The sequence below is a fragment of the Piliocolobus tephrosceles genome, chromosome 19 (assembly GCF_002776525.5).
Source record: "Piliocolobus tephrosceles isolate RC106 chromosome 19, ASM277652v3, whole genome shotgun sequence".
Lineage (NCBI taxonomy): Eukaryota > Metazoa > Chordata > Mammalia > Primates > Cercopithecidae > Piliocolobus > Piliocolobus tephrosceles.
The window spans coordinates 37820172-37845038 of record NC_045452.1 but is presented as its reverse complement, the minus strand read 5'-3'; the positions used below and the strand labels follow the sequence as shown (position 1 = coordinate 37845038).

The following is a 24867-nucleotide window of genomic DNA, read 5'->3' as shown; positions in this document are numbered from 1 at the left end:
CATTCCCTGCCTATTAGTCACTTAGGAGCCAGCCTGGTCATCGAATTGACTGTCAGAGTATCTGTGTTCAAGTCACCTTTATTTTACTGAATAATGGCTCCACAGAGCAAGAGTAGAGGTGCTGGCAACTTGGATATGCCAAAGAGAAGCCGGAAAGTGCTTGCTTTCTTTCTTTCTTCCTTTCTTTTTTTTTTTTTTTTTGAGATGAAGTCGTGCTCTGTCACCCAAGCTGGAGTGCAGTCGCGCCATCTTGGCTCACTGCAACCTCCGCCTCCCGAGTTCGAGTGATTCTCCTGCCTCAGCCTCCCAAGTAGCTGGGATTACAGGTGCTCACCACCATGCATGGCTAATATTTGTATTTTTAGCAGACACAGGGTTTTGCCATGTTGGCCAGGCTGGTCTTGAACTCCTGAGCTCAGGTGATCTGCCCATCTCAGCCTCCCAAAATGTGGGATTACAGGCATGAACCACCACGCCCAGCTGGAAAGTACTTTCTTTAAGTGAAAAGGTGAAAGCTCTCGATTTCAAAAGGAAAGAAAAAAATCATTTGCTGAATTTGCTAAGAATTTCAGTAAATACAGTAAGATGTTTGGCCAGAGACCACATTCATGTAACTTTATTAGAGTTAGTTGTTAATCTCTTGCTCCAACTAATTTATAAATTAAACTGTATTGTTAATTGTTGTTAATCTCTTACTTTGCCTAATTTGTAAACTAAACTTTATCACGGGTATGTCTGTATAGGCAAAAAAATAATAATAATATAGGTAGAGCATCCCAAATCTGAAAACATACAACCTGAAATGCTTCAAAATCTAAAACTTTTTGAGCAGCGACATGACACTCCAAGGAAATATTCATCGGAGGGTTTTGGATTTGGGATTTTCAGATTTGGGATGTTCAACTGGTAAGCATAATGCAAACATTCCAAAATCCAAAAAAATTTGAAACACTGCTGGTCCCAAGCATTTTGGAGAAGGGATACCCAACTGGTATATATAGGGTTCTGTACTATTTGTGGCTTCATACATCCACTTGGCATCTTGGAATGTACCCTTTGTGAATGACAGGAAGACCACTGTATATTGTTATTAACTGTAGTCACTATGATGTGCAATAGATCTGTTGAACTTACTCCTCCTGTGTAGCTGAAACTTTGTACATTTCGACCAACATCTTCCCAAACCCTGAACCTCTGGCCTCTGGTAAGTACCATCCTCCTCTCACCATCCTACTCTCTGCTTCTATGAGTTCAACTTGTTTAGATTCCACATGTAGGTGAGAACACGTGGTGTTTGTCTTTCTGTGGGTGTGTTGTTTCTCTTAGCTTAATGTCCTCCACATTCATCTACGTTGTCCCAAATGGCAGGATTTCCTTCTCTTTTAGGCTGAATAGCATTCTGTCGTGCACTCTGTTATACCACATTTTCCTTATTCATTCTTTCATCGATGGGCACGTAGGTTGATTCCGTATTTGGCTATTGTGAATAATGCTGCAGTGAACCTGGGAGTGCAGATCTCTCTTTGACATACTGATTTCATATCCTTTGGATGTATGCTCAGATGTGAGATTGCTGAATCATATATTCTACTTTTAATTATTTGAGGAATCTCCATACTGTTTTTCCATAATGGTTATACTAACCTACGTTCCCGCCAATAGCATATAGGGTTTTCTTTGCTCCACATCTTCACCAACACTCATTATCTTTCCTGTTATTAGTAATAGCCATTCTAACAGGTGTGAGCTGGTATCTCATCATGCATTTGCATTGCCCTGATTATTAGTAATATTGAACATGTTTTCATATACATTTTAGTTATTTGTGTGTCTTATTTGGAAAAATCTTTATTCAAGTTCTTTACCCAGTTTTCAATCAGGTTTTTTATTTGTTTTCTTGTTATTGGTGGTTTGGGTTCCTTATATGTTTTGAATATTAATCACCAGATTTACACTTTGCAAATATTCTCCCCCATTTTGTAGGCTGTCTCTTCACTCCGTTGATTGTTTCCTTTGCTGTGCAGAAACTTTTTGGTTTGATGTAATTCCCTTTGCCAATTTTTGCTTGTATTGCCTATATTTTTAGGGCATATTCCCCAAATCATTGCCCAAACCAACATCATGGAGCTTTTCCCTTATATTTTATCTAGTAATTTCATATTTTCAGGTCTTATGTTTAAGTTCTTAATTTATTTTGAGTTGACTTTTTTATGTGGTGTGAGATGAGGATCTAATTTCATTCTCCTGCATATGGAGATCCAGTTTTCCCAATACCATTTATTGAAGGGACTGTCCTTTCCCCATTAACTTGAGTTGATATTATGATGTTAACTGTGGGCTTTTCATATGTGGTCTTTATTGTGTTAAGGAACATTATCATGAAAGGATTTCAATTTTGTCAAATTCTTTTCTTCTACTTTCTGTCTAAACCATATGACATTCTCATACAGCTTTTGTCCATTCTGTTGATGTGGTATATCACATTATTGATTTGTGTATGTTGAATCATCCTTGCATCTGTCCTTGCAAGGATAGGTCCCTCTTGGTCATGGTGATTTAGTTTGGATATTTGGCCCTGCCCAAATCTCATTTGGAATTGTAATTCCCAATGCTGGAGGTGGAGCCTGGAGGGGGAGATACTTGGATCATGAGGGTGCATCCTTTACAGCTTGGTGCTGCCTTTGCGATAGTGAGTTCTTGTGAGATCTGGTAATTTAAGTGTGTGGCACCTCCCCCTGCCACTCTATCTCACTTGCTCCTACTTTCACCATGTGACATGCCTGCTCCCCTTCACCTTCCACCATGATTGTGATTGTAAGCTTCCTGAGGCCTCCCTAGAAGCTAAGCAGATGCCAGCACCAAGCTTTCTGTAAAGCCTGCAGGACCATGAGCCAATTAAACCTCTTTATAAATTACACAATCTTAGACATTTCTTTATAGCAGTGCAAGAATGTACTAATACACATGGTGAATGATTTTTTTAATGTCTTGTTGAATTGAATTTGCTAGTATTAATATTTTGTTGAGGAATTTGGCATCTATGTTCATCCGGGATATTGACCTACACTTTTATTTTCCTGTAGTGCCGTTGTCTGGCTTTGGTATCAGGGTAATACTGGCCTTATAAAGTGAGTTTGGAAGTATTCCCTCCTCTTCAGTTTTTTGGAAGAGTTTGAAATTAGTTGGTATTAGTTCTTTAATTGGTTAGTAAAATTCAGCCATGAAGCCATCTGGTTCTGGGAATTGGGAATTTTTTTTTTTTTTTTTTTTTTTTTTGATGAAGAGTTTCTATTACTGAGTCTCCTTACATTTATTGGTCTATTCCTTTTTTTGGTGTATAATTGTTCACAATAGTCTCTTATGATACTTCAGTGTTTCTGTGGTATCAGTAGTAATGTCTGCTCTTTCATTACTGATTTTATTTGAGTCTTCTCTTTCTTTTTTTCTTAGTCTAACTAAAGGTTTGTCGATTTTATCTCTTTTCAAAAAACCAAGTCTGTTTTTATGACCTTTTCTATTGTTTTTCTAGGCTCCATTTCATGTACTTCTGTTATGATTGTTGTCATTTTTTTCCTTCTGCTAACTTTGGGCTTACTTTGTTCTTCATTTTCCAGTTTCTTGATGTATAACCTTAGGTTGTTTATGTGAGACCTTTTTTTAATGTATGCATTTATTACTATAAACTCGTCTTAGAACTGTTTTACTGTATCTCATAAGTTTTGATTTGTTGTGTTTCTGGTTTTATTTTTTAATTTTTTTGTCTCAAGATAGTTTTTAATCTCCCTTTTAATTTCTTCTTTGATCCATTGGCTGTTCAGAAGCCAATGTTGTTTGATTTCTACATATTTGTGAATTTTCTGAAATTACTTTCTAATATGGCTTAAATCCATGTCCTCACCAAATCTCATGTTGAATTGTAATCCTGAGTGTTGGAGATGGGGCCTGGTGAAATGTGATTGGCTCATGGGAGTGGACTTCTTATGAATGGTTTAGCACCATCTTCTTGGTACTGTTCTCATGATAATGAGTGACTTCTCACGAGATCTGGTTGTTCAAAAATGTGTGGTACCTCCCTCTTCTCTCTCTTGCTTCTGCTCTGGCCATGTGATATGCCTGCTACCCCTTTGGCTTCTGCCATGATTATAAGTTTCCTGGGGCCTCCCCAGAATCTGAGAAGATGCTAGCATTATACTTCCTGTACAGGCTGTGGAACTGTGAGCCAATTAAAACCCTTTTCTTTCTAAATTACCCAATCTCAGATATTTCTTTATAGCAGTGCAAGAATGGACTAATACAGAACATTGGTACATAGGAGTGGAGCATTGCTATAAAGATATATGAAAATGAGGAAGCAACTTTGGAACTGGATAACAGGCAGAGATTGGAAAACTTTGGAGGCTCAGAAGACAAGAAGATGAGCGAAAGTTTGGAACTTCCTAGAGACTAGTTGAATGGTTGTGACCAAAATGCTGATAATGAGGTGGATGGTGAAGGCCAGGTTGAAGAAGTCTCAGATGGAAATGAGGAACTTATTGGGAAATGGAGCAAAGGTCACTTTTATTGTGCCTTAGCAAAGAGCTTGGCTGAATTGTGCCCCTGACCTAGGGATCTGTGGAACTCTGAACTTGAGACTGATGATTTAGGGTATCTGATGGAATAAATTTCTAAGCAGCAAAGCATTTAAGATATGACCTGGCTGCTTCTAGTAACTTGTGCTCATAAGTGTTAGCAAAGAAGTGACCTAAAGTTGGAACTTATATTTAAAGGGGAAGCAGAGCACAAAAGTTCAGAAAATGTACAGCCTGGCCGTGTGGTAAAAGAGAAAAGCCTATTTTCACAGGAGGAATTCAAGCAGGCTGCAGAAATTTACCTAAGTAAAAAGAAGCCTAGTGCTATTAACCAAGACAATGGGAAAAAGGCCCCAGAGGCATTTCAAAGACCTTTGCAGCAGCCCCTCTTGTCTCATAGGCCCAGAAGTTTAAGAATACAGCTTGGTTTCATGGGTCAGCCCCAGGGCCCCACTAACCTGTTCAGCTTCTAGACACTGTTCCCTGCATCTCAGCAGCTCTAGTTTCAGCCATGGCTCAAAGGGGCCCAGGTACGGCTGAAGCTGCTGCTTCAGAGGGTTCAGGCCATAAGCCTGGGGGGCGTTCACATGATATTAAGGCTGCAGGTGCACAGAATGCAAGAGTTAATCCTTGGGAGCCTCTACCTAGATTTCAGAGAATATATGGGAAATCCTGAGTGCTCAAGCAGAAGCCGCTGCAGGGGCAGAACCTCTACTAGAACAGTGCAAAGGGGAAATGTGGGGTTTGAGCCCCCACACTAGTTCCCACTGGAACACTGCCTAGTGGAGCTGTGGGAAGAGGGCTACCATCCTCCAGACCCCAGAGTGGCAGATCCTGGCAGCTTGCACCCTCAGCATGGAAAAGCCACAGAAACTTAATGCCAGTTTGTGAGAGCAGCCTCAGGGACTGAGCCTTGCAAAGCCACTGGGGTGAGACTAGTTGCCCAAGGCCTTGAGAGTCCACCCATCACACCAGTGTACCCTGGATGTGAGACATGGAGTAAAAGGAGATTGTTTTGGAGCTTAAAGATTTGATGACTGCCCTGCTGGGTTTTGGACTCGTGTGGGGCCTGTAGCCTCTTTCTTTTGGCTGATATTTCCCTTTTAAGATGGGAATATTTTACCCAATGCTTGTACCTCCATTGTGTCTTGGAAGTAAATAACTTTTGATTTTTAAAGGCTTGTAGGTGGAAGAGATTTGCCTTATCTCAGATGAGACTTGGGATTTTGGACTTTTGAGTTAATGCTGGAATGATTTTGGACTTTGGGGGACTATTGAGAAGGCATAATTGTATTTTGCAATGTGAGAAGGACAAGATGTTTGGGGGACCAGGGGCAAAATGATATGATTTGGATTTATGTCCCCAACAAATCTCATGTCAAATTTTAATCCCTGTTGTTGCAGGTGGGGCATGGTGGGAGGTGTTTGGATCATAGGAGTGGATGCCTCATGAATGGTTTAGCACCATCCCCTTGAAGCAGTGCTCATGATAGTGAATTTTCATGAGATCCGGTTGTTTAAAAGTGTGTGGCACCTCCTTCCCACCCTCATTCTCTATTGCTCCTGCTCTGGCCATGCTCCCACTTTGCCTTCCACCATGATTTAAGTTTCCTGAGGCCTCCCCAGAAGCTAAGCAGATACTAGCACCATGCTTCCTGTACAACCTGCAGAACCATGAGCCAATTAAATCTCTTTTCTTTATAAATTACTCAGTCTCAGGTATTTCTTTATAGCAATGGGATAACGGCCTAATATACTCCTATTATTGATTTCTAGTTTCATGCCATGGTAGTAGGAAAAGATACTTGATGCTATTTCAATCTTCTTACATTTGTTAAGCTTTGTTTTGTGACCTAATATATGGTCTGTCCCAGAAGATATTCCATGTGTGCTTGAGAATCGTGGATATTTTGTTGCCGCTGAATGGAATGCTCTGTATATGTCTATTAGATGCATTTGGTGTAAAGAGCAATTCAAGTCTTCTATGCTGAGTGTTGATGTCCCATCAGTATTTATATGTTGAAACCTCATCACTCATCTGATAGTATTAAGAGGTAGGGCCTTGTGGAAAGTAAGACATGAAGACTTATGAATGGGATTAGAGCCTCAGTAATGGTATTAACACCCTTATAAAAGAGATTGAAGGGGGCATGTTTGCCCCTTTCCACCATGTCAGGACACAGCAACAAGGTGCAATCTATGAAAAATGGGCCCTCATCAGACATTGTATCTGCTAGCACCCTGACCTTGGATTTCCCAGCCTCTGGAAGTTTAAGAAATAGGCCAGGCACGGTGGCTCACATCTGTAATTCCAGCACTTTGGGAGGCTGAGGTGGGTAGATCACCTGAGGTCAGGAGTTCAAGACCAGCCTGGCCAATATGGCAAAACCCCATCTCTACTAAAAAGACAAAAATTAGCCAGATGTGGTGGTGCGTGCCTGTAGTCTCAGCTACTTGGGAGGGTGAGGCAGGAGAATCGCTTGAACCTGAGAGGCAGAGGTTGCAGTGAGCCGAGATCACGCCACCACACTCCAGCCTGGGCAACAGAGTGAGGCTCCATCTCAAAAACAACAAGAAGTTTAAGAAATAAATTTGTGTTATTTACAAATTACCTAGCCTAAGGTATTTTTTTAAAACAGCCTGAACAGATTAAGACAAAATTTAATTTTTAAATAATTTTCTGCCTGGCTGATCTATTGTTGAAAATGGGATATTGACATCCACTACTACTATTGTATTACAGTTTATCTCTGCCTTCAGCTCTCTTAATTTTTGCATTTAGATGCTCTGATGTTTGGTGCATACACACACACACACACACACACACACACACACACGCACGCACACACAATTATGTCTTCTTGATGAATTCACTCCTTTATTATCATATAATTACCAGCTTTGCCTTTTTTCAAAGTTTGACTTAAAGTCTGTTTAAACTGATGTAAATATAGCTATCCCTGCTCTCTTTTGGTTTCCATTTGCATGGAATATTTTTTCCATCCTTTCATTTTCAATCTATACATTTTTTAAAGGTGAAGTGAGTCTCCTCTAGGGTCTTGTTTTTGTGTTTGTTTTTAAATCCATCAAGGTAATCTATATCTTTTGAGAATTTAATTCATTTACATTTGAGGTAATTATTGATAGATAAGGCTTTACTGCTTCCATTTTGTTCATTGTTTCCTGGTTGTTTTGTAGATCCTTTTTTCCTTTCTTCCTGTCTTACTGTCTTTGTTTCTGATTATATGGTTTTCTATAGTGGTATACTTTGATTCTTTACTTGTGATCTTTTATGTATAATCTACCATTTTGCTGACCATACTTCTTAGTTTAAGGTGCTAAGAGTACAGTAATTCATAAAATAGAGCCAAGTCTCTACTCAAACTTAAGGTGAGAGAGTTCTTTCTGAATTCCTTTCTGCAGACTTAGGATTTAAATCTGAAGTGAGCACAGCCCTGTGGGTTCTGTGGGTGATGACAGACAACTATTCTGGGATCTGAGTGGGATCAGTAGTGATGCAGTGAAAGATGTGCGGGGGCTGTTGGGACATGGGAGCCTCAGGGGTGTTCGGGGCCAGGTGGGCTCCTCGCATTCCAGCCTCAGGTCCCTCAATCCTCCCAAATTGCTGACAACTGTGAAATAAGGATGCTGATGCCAAGATCTGACATCATAGCATCCTGGGCAAAAAGCTCAGTTCCTCACACTCAAGTGAAAGGAGAGTGGGTCAGCTGTGGTGGTCAGGTGTATGTGGTATAAAGTGTGTGTGTGTCTGTGTGTGATATGGTGTGTGTTGGGGGGAATGTGTGTGGGAGTGGTGTGGTGTGTGTGTGTACATGTACAGTGTGTGTGTCTATATGGTATGGTGTGCATATGTGTGTGGTGAGTACATGGTGTGTGTGTGAGATGTGCAGTATGTTGTATGATGTGTGTGAATGTGTGCTGTGTATGGTGTAGTGTGTGTGTGAGATACATCATGTGTGTGTGTATGCATGTGTGGTGTGTGTGTCAGTGTGTTGAGTATGTGATGTGTTGTATGTTATGTATGGTGTGTGTGTTTATAGTGTCTGTGGCATGTTGTGTGATGTGTGTGTTTAAGGTGTCTAAGGCTGTGTAGATGCGGACGCTTTATAGATGCTCCACAGAGGACTGTCTTTGCTCCCCAGCTCTCTTAGACCCCTGTAATCTTTCTTTTATTGTACTGCAAATTACATTGCCCACCAAGAACGTCACAATGGGCAGCCATGGGCAGTGATTCCCAGCCCTTTTGAAATTTTTACGCTACTCAGTATCCCTCTCTCTCTCTGCTTATTTGTCACTTTAAAATAAAATCAGATTCAGTGAGCTTTGTGTCTTTAGGGGAATTCTCAGTGAAATCTGGAAACCCTTCCCCTCAGGTTTTCCCACTGCTGCTTGGAGTTTCTGGTATGAAGTGCTGGTGCTCTCCACCAAGCAGCAGGTGCGTCTGCAAATTACTGTGGGATGTTAACGGCTATATACTTTCTTATTCATTACAGCCCCAGTCCCCAAAAGGCAAAAATGTGACCACTGGACTCCCTGCCCACCTGACACCTATGCCTACAGGTTACTCAGCGGAGGTGGGATAAACAAGTACGCCAAAATCTGCTTTGAGGATAACCTGTAAGTACCGGTGTTTAGAAGGAAAATAAAGCTATCCTACTGATTCTTCCACCTTCTCTGAGGCTGACCAAGCAGCATTTCTGCCCATAGGACAGAACCATATGTCGTTGGTCTCAGGCAAAAGGCTGAGAGCATCCAAGTGGAAATGAGCAAGCTCTGCTGTATTCATCAGGGAAGGAGCTGATTGTCTCTAATGGCTGTATGTGTCCTGTGTTGAATGGTTTTACTGTTTCATTTGACTGCAGTTATACTTAGGATTTAAATCTGAAGTGAGCACAGCCCTGAGGGTTCTGTGGGTGATGATAGACAACTACTCTGGGATCTGAGTAGGGATCGGTAGTGATGCAGTGAAAGGCATGTGGGGGACGTAGGGGCATGGGAGCCTCAGGGGTGTTCAGGGCCAGGTGGGCTCTGAACAAAGTTAGACTACTTTAAAAAGCAAAGTTAGACTACTTTACTTTGAATATGTGGCAAAGTCCTTCAAAGTCATGGGAATATGAAAATTCAGCTGATAGTTTCTTAGTTATATTTTATGATCCTCACCCTCCTGGATTAAAGTAGGTGTTGTTTCTGTTTGCAGTCCATACTTCACACTTCTTCAATATTTTGGGAAAATCCGTATAGGATTGGTATTATTTCTTCGTTAAATATTTGGTGTGATTTCCCAACAAAGTAAGTCATCCAGGCCTGGAGGGGTTTGTTTTGAGGTTTTTAACTGCAAATTTAATTGATGTAATAACTACAGCACTACTTAAGTTATCTGTTTCTTCTTGAGTGGGCCTTTTTTTTTTTTTTTTTTTTTTTTTGTGCTTCCTTAATTTATAGCACAGCTAAGCTCAGCTGAGTCTTTCTTTGTTCAGACTGAAATCAGCCATTTCTCTAAAAGGACAGTTCCTTAATGGGACACAGTATTTAGAAACTGAGATCTAGACACCCATGGGCACTTTTAGTGGACAGAACCAAGCAATGCATTTGTTTCTAAATCATAAATTTATATTAGCATTTACAATTCAAATTCAGCAGTGCAGGAGTCTTACCCCCTTAAGTTCTTTGATTTTACATTTTAACTCTTCCCTTACAGTGAGAATCTTGGTTCCTAGTACTATTAACCTTTGCCTTCAAATTGCAATACCAGGACTACTAACAATACAACTACTGAGCAAAGTTAAAAAATGTTGTTTACAGTTCCTTACAGGTTTAAAAATATTTTATTAAGGGTATAAAGAGTCAGATGTCTATATTAATCAAGGCTTTCCAGAGAGACCGAGCCAATGGTGGTGGGAGGTAGGAAGAGAAAGGAAAGAGTGGATTTATTTATTAGGGAAATTGGCTTATGCAATTATGGAGGCCAAGAGGTCCCATGCCAGGCCATCTGCAAGCTGGAGACCCTGGGATGCTGGTAACATGGCTGAGTCCAAGTACCAAAGCCTCAGAACCAGAGAGGCAGATGGTGTAATTCTTAGTTTGAAAATCAATAGGAGATGGGGGGTCTGCTGGTGTCAGTCTTGGAGTCTAAAGGCTGGAGAGCCTGGAGTTCTCATGTTCAAGGTAGGAGAAGTAGAAGGGTGTCCCAGCTCCAGCAGACAGAGAGAGAGAGAGAGAGACAAAAGGGGATTGAAGTTGTCTTTTTTTTTTGAGACGGAGTCTCTCTCTGTCACCAGGCTGGAGTACAGTGGTGCCATCTCGGCTCAATGCAACCTCTGCCTCCCAGGTTAAGCAGTTCTCCTGATTCAGCCTCCCGAGTAGCTGGGACTACAGGCGCCCACCACCATGTCCAGCTAATTTTTGTATTTTTGGTAGAGACAGAGTTTCACCATGTTGGCCAGGATGGTCTTGATCTCTTGACCTTGTGATCCTCCTGCCTCAGCCTCCCAAAGTGCTGGGATTATAGGTGTGAGCCACCATGCCCAGCCAAAGTTGTCCTTTTATAAGGAGCCCACCCACTCCTGTGATAACAGCATTAATCCATTCAGGAGGGCAGAGTCGTCATGGCCTAATCACTTCCTAAATGTCCCACATCTTAATATTGTTGCAATAGCAATGAAATTTCCACATGGCTTGGAGAGGTGACAAACATTCAACTCATAGCAATGGCCACAGTCATATGAAATAATTACTTTCCCTGTAGTTATTTTACATTGGATTAATTTCCATTTGCTTTCAATGCTAGGTTTTTCTGTTTTTCTTTGGGTTTCATTTAATTTTTGTGTATGTATTTATGTCGTCCAGAAATCAGCATTATGTTTGAACATTACAGTTCCAAAAAAGGAGGCTCAGAGAAATCTTCCCTGTGTTCTCCACCTTTTCTCCCCACTTCCTGTTCCCATCTCCATTAATTTTTAAATTAGTTTTTGATTTATTCTTCCAATATTTTTAATGGCAAAAAAATAAGCTATATATATATAATTAATACATATCTATGTATGTTTTGTATACGTGTATATATGTGCATGTATACATGTGAATATATATGTATATGTGTGTATGAATATGTGCACATATATGTATATATACACACATGTATACACATATACACTCATGTACACACACATAGATATCCTTTCTTACATAAAAGGTGGTAAACTCTATACACAGTTTTGACTTTGGCTTTCTTCACTTAACAGTTAATAGAGATTACTCCATATCAGTACATAAGGCTTTTCCTCATTTTCTTTATTGATATGTAGTATTCCATAGCATGGAAGTGTCATAGTTTATTCAACTAGTTCTGCACTGATAGGCATTTCTGATGTTTGATATATTTTGGTATTACCAATAATGCTGCAATGAATAACCTTATGATGAATATATCATTTTGTAATAAATTATGATAAGGTGAACACTTGTGTAACCACCATCCTCGCTAAGAAATAGACTATCACTTATCTCTCCATAAGCCCTCTGTGTACCCCTTCCCAAATGCAACTTCCTCTTTCCTTCCTGCCCAGTGGTAACTTGGATTTTTTTGATGTCGATTGATTTCCTCACTTTGCTTGGTACTTTTACTGCCTAAGCATGCATTGCAAAATACTGTTATTTAATTAAACATTTGTTTAATGTTGTCTGTTTTGGACTTTGTATAAATGGAATCGTAAACCAAATACTCTTTTGTGTCTGAGATTTATCCTTCTTGTTGGATGTAGCTGTTGTTCTTAGATGTTCATTGCTGTCTCATATTGCATTGCATGAATATGTTACAGTTATCCACTCTATGGTTGAATGACATTTGAGTCTTCCCCAGTTTGGGGTTATTATGCCCAGTACTGTTTATGTCTCTTGGTGCACATGCACATACATTTCTGTTGAGTGTTTTTTTGCGGAAGGATTCTCACAACTAGCCTCAAATTCGGTGATACTCTAGAAAAACTCCTAAGACCCAATAACATGTTACACTTATAGGTAAGGTTTATTACAGCAAAAGACACAGAGCAAACGCTGCTGCATGTTCTGCTGATGGTGAATTCTTCCAGTTTATGTTTCTCTGAAGTATCTTTATTTCATCTTCATTCCTGAAAAATAGCATGGTCTGCTGATGGTGAATCCTTCCAGTTTATGTTTTTTGAAATATCTTTATTTCATCTTTCTTCCTGAAAAATACTTTTGCAGGCTGTGTTGGCCATTATTTTATTTCAGCACATTCAAGGTACTATTCCACTGTCTTCTAGGTTCTATATTTTCCTTTTGAGAAGTCAGCTGACAGTCTTATTGTTGCTACTGTGAAAGTAACTGCCTATTCCCCTCATCCCTGTCACCTTTGAGATTCCTTGTCTTTGGTTTTCAACATTTGTACCCCAGTGTGTCTTTTGTTGTTATATCTTCTTTGGAGTTTTTTTGAGTTTCTTAAATATGTAGGTATTGAAGTCCTTCATCAAATTTAACAAATTATCTGCTCTTGTATCTTCTGCCCATTCACTTTCTCCTCTTCTTCTGAGATTCTTAATGAAACATATGTTAGACCTTATCACTACTATATTCTCTATAGCCTACAGTCTATTTTGTATTTTCCATTTGTTTATCTCTCTGCTCTTTATCATGGACAGAGATGTTTTCCATTCACTGATTCTCTCTTCCACTGTGCCTAATCTGCTGTCAAACCCATTCATTCGCTACTGATTTTAGGTTACTATATTATCTTAGTTTTAGAAATTTATTCTGGTTCTTTTTTAAATCAGCATGTCAGTTTTGGTACTTTTCAGTTCTGAAATTTTTAATTTTATCAACCATGTTTTTGAATACATTATAGTTAAAGTCTGAGTTGGATAACTCTAGCATTTCGTCTCTAATTTAGACTAAGCATTTAGACTTTATTTGGTCTCTAATGTATACAACCATTTAGTGTGCCTGTGAGTCCGTCACTGTTATCCACTGTTTTCTGCTGGTTCCATTGGCTCTTGTGTGCATTGGCTTCTTTCCTCACGTGTCAGGTTTCATATGATCTTGCACCGTTTTTTTTAAAAAATTGAGGCATGGGATGATATCTTCTTCTGAGGAATTGTCTTTGCTTCTCCTAGGGACCTGGAACCTTTAGCAGAACAGGATGACCTGAATAAGTGTTAAAGATTTTCTGGGCCACCTAGTTGACTAAAAACTAGGCTGAAGTTTATACAAGCTCTGATTTATTTCTGGTTTGCTCTCACTTTCAGGATTCAACCCTTTGTGACCTCAGCCCAAATAAGATGTGGGAGATTTAACATGGCCCTGACCTTGCCTTCCAACTTCTGTTCCCTTGGCTCACATGGTTGTCAGAAGAACTGTTCACATCCTTACACACCTTTTCTGGAATCAGAAAATTCTCCTTGGTTAAAAGTTGTTTTAAATGCTGGACTTACCAACCTGAAATTTAGTCTTCTCCCAGATCTTGGCCTGGGAAATTCTTAACTACCTTATTTGGTCTCTAATGTATACAACCAGATCTTTAACAACAACAGCAACAATAAAACTTGCCTCATGTTTTCTGTTTTTCTCTATTAGAGAGTTGGTTTAGATTAGCCAATTTTCTATTATCAGAAAGTTCTTTCTGCTTCAAGTTATTACGGAATATTCTCTATAATTGTCAAAAAGCAGTAAGCCTAGAAAACTCATAGGGGAGTTTAGGTAAAGGTGTTTTTGTGTTCACTATTCCAAAGCATGGAGAAAGGAGGAAGACTTCCAAATTCTTTTCATAAAGCTAACGTCATTGATTCTGACACTTGACAATGGGAACATGCACATGTACAACATGCACACACACAATTTCTGTGATCTTCAGCAATAATTACCCTCTCCAGGAAAGTCATTTAGTCTTCCTGATTTTAGGGCACAGTCTCTTGAATTTGGCATTTCATATTCTCCAATTTAAAGGTTAAAAATTAAGTGACATAGCCGGGCACAGTGGCTCATGTCTATAATCCCAGTGCTTTGGGGGGCTGAAACGGGCAGACCACTTGAGCCCAAGAGTTCAAGACCCGCCCTGAGCTTCATGGCAAAACTCCATCTCTACAAAATATTAGCCAGTTATAGTGATGCACGCTTGTAGTTCCAGTTACTTGGGAGACTGAGATGGAAGGATTGTTTGAGCCTGAGAGGCAGAGGTTGCAGTGAGCCAAGATCGCACAACTGCACTCCAGTCTGGATGACAGAGTGAGACCCTGCCTCAATCAATAAATAGATAATAAACTAACAAAAAAGTACATCTGTGAAGAGCCTGAGCTAAATAAATCTTGGTTTTTCTTCACCCTAGCCATTTGTCTAAGTTATAAGATTGAATGCAGTGTCCAGGTGCCCTGAGATTCCAGGTCCCCTGAGGGATTGAGTCTGTAGACACTGGGAGTAGATGTGTGTGGGTAAGCATGGGGGTGGCGTTCTCAGGAGCTGCACCAAGGCCAGTGCAGACCTTCAAGGAAAAGGTAGGGGACAGCAGATGAGACTGACATTTGGTCAGGGGAAGACTTCGTGGAGCGGGGAGGTCGCACACCTCTTGGTACTTGACTAATGCTTAGCTCCATTTCAGGCTCATGGGAGAAAAGCTGGGAAATGTTGCCAGAGGAATAAACATTGCCATTGTCAACTGTAAGTTATTAAGTATTTTCTTTAAACTTCTCTAAAAGCTCTCTGGTCAGATTTTCAAAGGTACTTTGGATTTTCAAGACTTTTGCACATGATTTAGGCTAGGTTTATATTTTAATGCATTTTAAAATTATATATTCAATTATTTTTACAAGTCTCACTTCACAGATTATTTGTGGTTCTAACAACAAATAAACAACTGAAAACCAAATATAGACTCTATTTTTAAAAAAGGAAAAAAACAGAGGGATAGGCCAAAGGTAGGGTTAAAACCAGAAGGGCCGCCAAAGGGGTGCGACCTGTGGTCCTGGACTGAGCCTCTCGTTTGCTCCCAGAGTCCCAGTGTCTGCTTAGGGGCTGAGACCACAGACCATCTCATACTTCTGTGTGATAAAAGCCACTGCAGCCTCGTGGGAAACAAAACCTGGCCTTTCTCTTAGGTCTGGAAAAAAGCTCTCTCACAGTTGCCATTGAGGGGCCCAGAGGAGAAGGAAAGAGTTTCCCACAATGTCCCTATGAGTGAGGACATAAAGCCCCGAGACGCGAGGGCTGTGGAAGTGGAGATAAAATGCTCCGAGTCTGACAGCCCTGAAGGAGACTGTAAAGTAGGAAGTGAACAAGCTGAGTGGGCTCTGGTGTTCCTGTGGGTTGAGGCAGGTGGGCCTGGTTGAGGGGGCTCTGGTGTTTCTGTGGGCTGAACTGCTTGGGCCTGGCTGAGCTGCTTCGGCCTGGCTGAGCAGACTCTGGTGTTTCTGTGAGATGAGGAGGTTGGGCCTGGCTGAAGGGAGTCTAGTGTTTCCGTGGGCAGAGGCGGATGGGCCTGGCTGAGGGGACTCTGGTGTTTCTGTGGGCTGAGGCGGTTGGGTCTGGCTGAGGGCACTATGGTATTTCTCTGGGCTGAGCTGGATGGGCCTGGCTGAAGGGACTCTGGTGTTTCTCTGGGCTGAGGCGGGTTGGCCTGGCTGAGGGACTTCTGGTGCTTTTCAATTGTAACGTGAAGCAAACTGGTAGAAAGTTCTAGCACATCTTCCAGCACTTTTCTCTGACCTTGTTTTGGGGACTCTCCTCAAAGGGCCAGCCCTGTCTCTCCAGGCTGGATCATTACATCAGTGAGGTTTCCTGGAGATAGACAGGGAAGAAATATTTCCTTCCCCAGGCACTGGTGTTACAAGTGTGCCCTAGTTCTGTGAACTTTCCTTTAAAATACTATTTCTTTTATTTTCAGATGTAACTGGGAATGTGACAGCAACACAACATTTTGATATGTATGAAGGCGGTAAGAAAATTTCTTCTGTTAAAATTCAAATGAATTTTAAACATAAAATTAAGATTAAAAAGCACAAAGAAAAATGTCAACCATTTTTATTTTGTCTTCTAGAAAAAGGCCAGCAGCTCTCCTGAGTAATCTAGTGTGGTCTTACGTAGATCCTCTTAAACTCTAATTGAATTCATAGAACATTTGAAGGCATCATCTAGAAATGTCTTTTCTTCTGTTAGTTTTCTTCAGTCTTTCTCTTTTTAGCTCTCATGATATAATAAGAAAGAGAAAAAGCCGTAAAAAAAAAAAAAAAAAAAAAAAACTGGTTGGGCGCGGTGGCTCACACCTGTAATTCCAGGACTTTGGGAGGCTGAGGCAGGCGGATCATGAGGTTAGGAGATCGAGACCATCCTGGCCAACACGGTGAAACCCCGTCTCTACTAAAAATACAAAAAATTAGCCAGGCACGGTGGCGTGCCCCTGTAGTCCCAGCTACTCGGGAGGCTGAGGCAGGAGAATGGCGTGAACCCGGGAGGCGGAGCTTGCAGTGAGCCGAGATCATGCCACTGCACTCTAGCCTGGGTGACAGAGTGAGGCTCCATCTTAAAAAAAAAAAAAAAGAAAAACACATACATTATATGTAAAATAAAGTCACCAGCATCCAGCCCTAAATATCATCATCCTTTGAAAGCTGTCACAATTACTCCTGGTGACTCACAGTGCTCTGCTGGACACAGCGCAAGAATTCCCGGAACCCACGGGTGCCCAGTCTCTCTCGATGGTCTCTCCTTTCTGGGCACTGACTCTTGACTACAGTTGTTGGCCAGGATATACTATCCCCTCTTATTTTTATATATCACTGAGACTGTCAAAAACAAGCTTTTATAAAGATAGTGAAGACGAAGAATAGAAAATGCCTGCACCCACCCAATGAGAAGGACACAGTTTTACTCTGCAGTTAACCTAAGCAAAACAGTAAATAATGAGCCACAGTGGTGAGTAACAGGGTGTGTGGTTTATCTTTATTTTATAAGGAATAGATAAGTCTCTTGGCACAAACTTGCCCATGTTCCACACGTCTCATGTTTGAGTTCTGTGTGAGTCTCTCTTCTGCACAGGGAGGTGTGATTGCAAGGCTACTCTGCTCAGTGGTCACGGTGTGGGTGTGGTGCTTTATCAGTGACCACAGAGAACACTCCACCTGTGCCACACAGGCTGCTGCTTGTTAAGAGTTTGGTTAATATGATCTTTATGATCTCATTTCTAAGGAGGGTTTTTTTTTTTTCTTTTTCTACCAGAGGCTCTACTTCTCTTGTTTGTTGGTCAAACAAAAGCTCCTTATCTTGACCCCCTTTCACTACCACCCTGAACACCTATTGCAAGTGTTCTGCCTAGTTCGTTTCCTTCTACACTGTGCCACTCACTTCAGATAGTCCCCATGGTACCCAGTGAATGTTCACATGTCCAGAGCTAGCACACCATCTGCAGGGTTGAGCAGCGAGCAGAACCCCAAGGATTCAGAGCGGACACAGAACGCAGGTGCAGGAGGAAGCCCAGCACCCAAGGCAGAGCCTCAGTGAATAGCAAAGACCCTAAAACTGACTTGCATCCCCCAATAGATAACTCTGGACCGATGGTAAAGTTCATTCAGAGTGCTCCTCCAAAATCCCTGCTCTTCATGGTGACCTATGACGACGGAAGCACAAGGTGAGTGGGTGTAGATGTGTCACAGCGGTGGGCAAGAGAAGCCAGCTGGGGCAGAGACTGCTAGGGCCTCTTAGTGACATCCTCTGGGGAGAAGTAGAAAGTCCAGGAGCAAAGTACTTCTCTAAGGAAAAAGAGTGAAAGATCATGACAAAATAGATGACATTTCTTTAAAAATATTACATCACTAACCACAGAAGTACTAGAATCTAAATCAAAGGAGTATTTCAAGGAATCAAGACAAAGCTGCTGTTGACCATAATTAGGACAGAAAAACTAACCTCTGGACAGAAAGCCTAAACCCAGGGCGGCATTAATACTTAAAGCAATGTGAAAGGAAATTGAGATAATTTCCCTATAGAAAGAGGAAAAGAGGCTGGGCGCAGTGGCTTACACCTGTAATCCCAGCACTTTGGGAGGCCGAGGTGGGCAAATCACGAGGTCAAGGGTTCGAGACCATCCTAGCCAACATGGTGAAACCTCATCTCTACTAAAAATAAAAAAAATTAGCCGGGCATGGTGGCACGCACCTGTAGTCCCAGGTACTCGGGAGGCTGAGGCAGGAGAATCACTTGAACCCGAGAAGCGCAGGTTGCAGTGAGCTGAGATCGCACCACTGCACTCCAGCCTGGTGACAGAGTGAGACTCAAAAAAAACAAAAAAAAAAACAAAAAACAAAAAACACACAGAAGAAGAGAATAAAGAAATATGAACATACACATTCAATACTGTACTAGAAGTGGATGTAGGTCAATGCTTCTCAGAGTGTATCTTACTAAGTAAACCAAACCTTTGTCTTTGCTGCAGAATGTCTAAGAACCTTCAAAGTGCTTATTTGCATTGTGAATTTCCCAGATAGGGCTACTGACCACAGCATTTCCCAAATGTATCTGACCTCAGATTCCTTTTTTCGTGGAACATCTTACCAAACCGAAGTTCCTCAGCACATACTTTGAAAAACTCTGATTTCACTCACTTACAACAATCTAAACTTAACTGTTTACTTTCCTGTCTACCCTCCTGTCACTTCCTCTAAATCTTACTGTTTGCAGTGGCAGTATTGTTTACATTTCTTTTCCTTTTTGATGCGGACTTTTCTGATTATGAAAAGGGGGCAGTTTTGACGTTTGCTTTCGTCTTTCAGCAACTTCTCTCCACCTTATTTTGTGGTCAGTAAACAAGGGGCAGAGCAATAGCCGAAAATTGTGTTGGCTGAGAGTGGGCCTGTGATTGAACCCCCAAAGCACAAGGGCTTTCCAGAATTGAGAAGTAGAATTCTGTGTCCCAAATTGGCATCTAAAATGGCTCTGGATGTCCGATGGTTAACTAGAAATGTGACATCCTCAAGAAGCACGTGTGCCTCTTAGCTGCCACTGTGTATCATGCACTGCAGCAGGAGATAAATGTGTTTAGAAACCTCCGTCCAAGGGCGCACAGCATAGTACACCCAGAGCAGGGCTCCACTCCCCTCCACATCTCCCTGAGATGCTCACATGCTTTTACCTTTGTCCCGCAGACTGAATAATGATGCAAAGAATGCCATAGAAGAACTGGGAAGTAAAGAAATCAGGAATATGAAATTCAGGTCTAGCTGGGTATTTCTTGCAGCAAAAGGCTTTGAACTCCCTTCCGAAATTCAGAGAGAAAAGGTGAGTGGTTTTTAAATGTCCCTTTCCACCAGTGGTGAGTATAGGAAGTGCTGTGACTTGAAAACATTCTAGTGGTAATGTTATAACTCCCTGTCTCCAAACATAAGAGTTTTGTCAACTGTTTCCATGAGATCAGTATTAGATATGGACCGAAGTTTCAAACTTCTCCAATCTCTTTCGAAGTAGAAAATTCTGAGTGGGCTGTTGGTATTGATTTTTCACCATGCTGCAGCCAGCGTGGTCTGTCCTGGGCCTCTTCTTCCTTGGGCAGGAGGTTTACCTCCCCAAGCCCCTGCTATGGGGAAAGTAAGAGAGCTCACATCTTAGGATGGCTAAGAGCATGAACAGACAGGGTGAACGCCAAACATGCAGAAGAGGCTGGACGCCAAATCAGTGCTGCACACATGTGCACGATTGATTCTAAGTCCCTCCCTTTTTGACTTTTATTTATCGAAGAGAGGTAAAGAGCAAAAAATGACGTTCTCACGTATTAACCACTAAGTCTCCTGTGAAAATTCCAACTGAGGGTTTGCAAAATGTGTGGGAGTAACAAGCTGAGCATCCGATGACAATCATGATGTCCTGGAGAATGTCAGAGAGTTCTGCTCTCCAGGAAATGATGCTGCGGTAACCGGTGCAGAAGAGGAGGAAACTGTGCTGCATGGCCAAGGAGCAAGCGCTCCCCACTATACCTTCTGAGGATAAGGGCCTCCTTTCCACTTAGCTAGAAATTCCAAGAAAGCAGAGATTTCTACATCTCCAGGGTGTGCAGTAGGCTGCTTCTGATTTCAGGCTCTGACATTTGGTCCTAGTCTGCCTCCTTGTGCTGTCTGATGTGGATACAGTTCTGGGAAGAAAGACAAGCAACAGAAGCAACTTGGCATCTTCTCGTTGCCGTGACCACCTGAGGTGGAGGAGAAGGGGCCTGTATAAGGTGCAACTTCAGTGCAGGCCACACAACCAGATAACTTGTGACTGGTTCCCAGGAAACCCTAGACCTTCTGTGACCCCCTCTAGTCTCATGTTCTGAAGGCCGGAAACCATGGTTTTTAGCATGCATCTAAACAAGGATGTTTTGCCCCTGTGACTTCATGTTCCTCTAGAGCCAGGAAGTCAGCCCTGCAGAACGTGTAGAGAATGTTTCCCGGGGCCCTGGCCTCAACCCCTCCTTGCTTATGATTGTGCCTGGGCACTTGCTTGTACAGTGAGCTGTCATGGATCTGCCCTAACAAGAGAGGCACTCTCTGAGCTCTGATTGGTGGGGCTCCTTGGGCCCCACCACTGCCCGGACCCATATTGAGGGCAAGCTGAACCAGCCACACAACAGGGAAGCAGAGGCATGTGGTCCTGTGTTAGTTTTGCGAGGGGACGTCGTGTGATCTTAAATAAGTCATGTCACCTCTCTGGGCTCCAGCTTTCCTGCCTCCTCCAGGTCCAGCAGCTGTGCTGCGGTGTGCACCCCATTCTCCCTGGGATTTCCTCAGGCCGACCCTGGGGAGCGAATACTCAGCCCTCTTCTCTCCGATCCCTTGTGTGATCGTGCCACAGGCTGGCATCTTCAGAACGTCCAGGCTTTATCCACCTGGCTGTGTGGTCTTGGAAGGTTATCTACCCCTTTGTGCTCAGAATCATCACCTGTGAGAGGTGATAAAGATAGTTCCTGTCACAGTAGGACTCCTGAAGATGAAAGAAGGAAAACACATGAAGCTCAGAGTGGAGTCCTGTAACCCCGAACAGCTGGGCCTTCCTGGCGCTCCCCGGCTGGGGTGGTTAGATAATGGAGGCCCTGGTTCCACATACATACCCACACTTCCCCTTAACAGCGTCCTCCGACTTCTCTGCTCCTTCCCCACTTTTACCCTGTTCCTCCTCCTCCTCTTTCCCTCCTTCCCAGCTCCACAGTCCCCTTTAGCATCTCCAGGGGCCTTGTCCTACCTTATCTAACCACCCCAGCTTATTTAACCAGCAAGGGTGACGGTGAGCAGGTACACCTGGCAGCCGGGGCGTTGTGTCACACAGGGATCGGCCCGTGCACGCAAGCATCCGTGGTTATTATTACTACCAATACTGCAGTTCTCCAGCTTATTTATGAGAGTGTCCAGACTGTATCAGAAAGGCTGGGGTGTGAGGCTGAAATCCTTTTTAACTCAAATGTTAACATCTCATCAAACAGGTTCTTCATTAATGTTTAGCTAAGTAATAGAAAACAAAAACCTCATTGGAATTGCACAGAGGTAGTGTTGGTCCTTCCTTATGATTTCCTTCATATGAAAGAGTTTCTGGAATGGGAGAAATCAAGAGAAAGACTGAATGTCACAGGGCTGAGTTTAGAGAAGGAATGTGTTTGGAAATGGTGGCTCCAAGTGAATTTCAGGAAAATGCCTGTTTTGCCCACTTGTGTCAGCTAAAAGTTATCCAAGTTACTACAGGAGTATAAAGGCGAGACCTGAACATAGCAAGCAGACAGTGCTGGAGAGTTACTAGAGTTGCTGTGGTTCAGGGGCACTAAAGGATGTTTGCTCAAATGTTGGCGAGGCCTGGACTGGTAGCCAGGGCTTCAAGACAGGTCTTACCACGAGCTTGAGACAAGTGCCATTGAAGGAATCATTTGTGTCTGTGTTACTTTGGCTATTCAGACTTGCAGGTGGTATATTTCCCTAAGGATGGTGTACCCATGTTGGGAGGGCCTCCTGAGTCCTCAGGGGTCTCCCCAGCCCCTGTTCACTCCCACTCCACCTGCTATTTCAGGAGTCAGCTTTCTAGGCACAGTGCCTGGGCCGCTCTCATGCAGAGCCTTTAATGACCCCACTACCTCCTGAATTGAATTTTAAAGTATAAGGAACTTCAAAGATTATTCCATCCAACCTCTTGGTTTTATAGGAGGAAGGAAACTGAGAAATAAATAAGGACAGGAGTCTTGGAAGTGAGGATAACCTGGTTCAGATATGGACTTGGCCACTCCAACTGCATGACCTGAGGCTGGCACTTCATAGGCCTGAGCCTCTTCTGCACCCTGAACTGTGGGTAGCAGAGCCTGCCTTGCTCTGTGACAAGCACGACACAGCAGGAGGAGCCATCATTCTCCTCATCTCCAGCATGGTCTGAGTCTTGTCCCTGTTGATCCTAACTGGAGCACAGACCCTTGTCTTCAGCCCCACTCAGCTCCTCCCATGCTTTGTGTGCTCTTCCCACACCCTGCAGTGCATATGCTTGCTCTGTTCAGGTCTCGTCTTTATACTCCTGCAGTAACTTTCCACGTGTGGACCTCTGCACCTGCCTCCCTCCATGCACAGGGTGCCTTCTCAAAGCCGCCTTAAAGATCTACCTCAAGGCTGTTTCTGCTGAGAAGCCTCTCTGGCCCTGCCACCACTGCCCGTAATGCCCTTGGCATTTTGTATCTTCCCTGAGAGGGCATGCAGTGCTTTGCATTGTTGTTATTTGCCTTTTCATACTTGGATTGCTAGCTTTTAAAGTCAGGAGCCACCTTTTAAGATTTCCAAAGTCTCAACAATGAATACATTAATCTGAAGGGTGTTTTTAAGAAGGGATATATAAGACAAGTGGGATTTATCCCAGACATACAAAGTTGGCTTAACATGCAAAAATCAGTCAATGTAATGTGTACAACATTAATAGAATGAAAAGCAAAATGACATGACTATCTTAACAGACACAGAAAAAAAAATTTGACAAATTCAACACCCCTTTACAATAAAGAACATTCAACAGACTAAACATAAAAGAGAATTTACTCCTAACTAATAGCATACTTGATGGTGAAAACCAGAATGTTTTTTCTCTAAGATCAGCAATGAGGCAAGAATATTCATCATTGATACTTTTTTCAACATTGTAGTGGAGATTCTAAGAAGGAAGGGAGGGGAAAGAGAGAGAGATGGAAGGAAGGGAGGGAGGGAGGGAAGGAAGGAAGGAAGGGAGGGAGGGAGGGGAGAGAAGGAAGGAAGGGAAGGAAAGGGAGAAAAGAGAAAAGGAAGGAGAAGGAAAGAGAAAGAAAGAAAAAGAAAGAGAAGAAAGAAAGAAGGGAGGGAGGGAGGAAGGAAGGAAGGAAGGAAGGAAGGAAGGAAGGAAGGAAGGAAAGAAAGGAAAGAAAGAAAGAAAGAAAGAAAAAGAGAGAAAGAAAGAAAGAAAAGAAAGAAAGAAAAAGAGAGAGAGAGAAAAGGGAGAGAAGAAAGATCTGTTGTCACATTAGAAAGGAAGAAGTAGACCGGGTGCAGTGGCTCACGCCTGTAATCTAGCACTTTGGGAGGCCGAGGCAGGCAGATCATGAGGTCAGGAGTTTGAGACCAGCCTGGCCAACATGGTGAAATCCCATCTCTACTAAAAACACAAAAAATTAGCCAGGCATGGTGGTGGGCGCCTGTAATTCCAGCTACTCAGGAGGCTGAGGCAGGAGAATCGCTTGAAACTAGAAAGCAGAGGTTGCAGAGCCAAGATAGTGCCACTGCACTCCAGGCTGGGCAACATGAGTGAAACTCCATCTCGTAAATAAATAAATAAATAAATAAATAAATAAATAAATAAATGAAACTATTTCTGTTTGCAGATGACATGATTTTTATATATATTAGGCTGATGCAAAAGTAATTGCACCAACTTAATAGAAATCCTAAGAAGTCCACTCAAATGAAGTCAAATACTATTTGAACTTATATCAAGTTTAGCGAAGTTGCAGGACACAAAAATCAATGTAAAAACTCAATTATACTTCTCTTTACTTGCAATGAACAACCTGAAAATGAAATTCAGAAAGCAACTATATTTATAACAGTATCAAAAAAATAAAATACCTAGGAATAAACTTAACATAGGACATGCAAGACTAGTACACTGAAAACAGTAAAACACGTTGAAAGAAATTGAGGACCTAAAAAAAAAGATATTCCATGTTCATGAGTCAGAAATTTTAATATTGTTAAGATCTCAATACTTTATTAATTGATCTACAGATTTAACACAATTCCTACTAGAATCCAAGTTGATATCT

The 24867-nt window shown here is 42.0% G+C and overlaps 1 protein-coding gene across 1 annotated transcript in view; it reads left to right on the top strand.

The window, feature by feature from the left end:
• Positions 1-24867, top strand: part of FAM3B (FAM3 metabolism regulating signaling molecule B) — a 51990-nt gene that overhangs the window by 20658 nt on the left and 6465 nt on the right. Inside the window, exons 3-7 of the mRNA XM_023191824.1 lie at positions 9083-9206; positions 15196-15254; positions 16477-16527; positions 18129-18216; positions 19730-19862. Of these exons, the coding sequence (XP_023047592.1) occupies positions 9083-9206; positions 15196-15254; positions 16477-16527; positions 18129-18216; positions 19730-19862 (455 nt within the window). The remainder of the gene's footprint in view (positions 1-9082; positions 9207-15195; positions 15255-16476; positions 16528-18128; positions 18217-19729; positions 19863-24867) is intronic.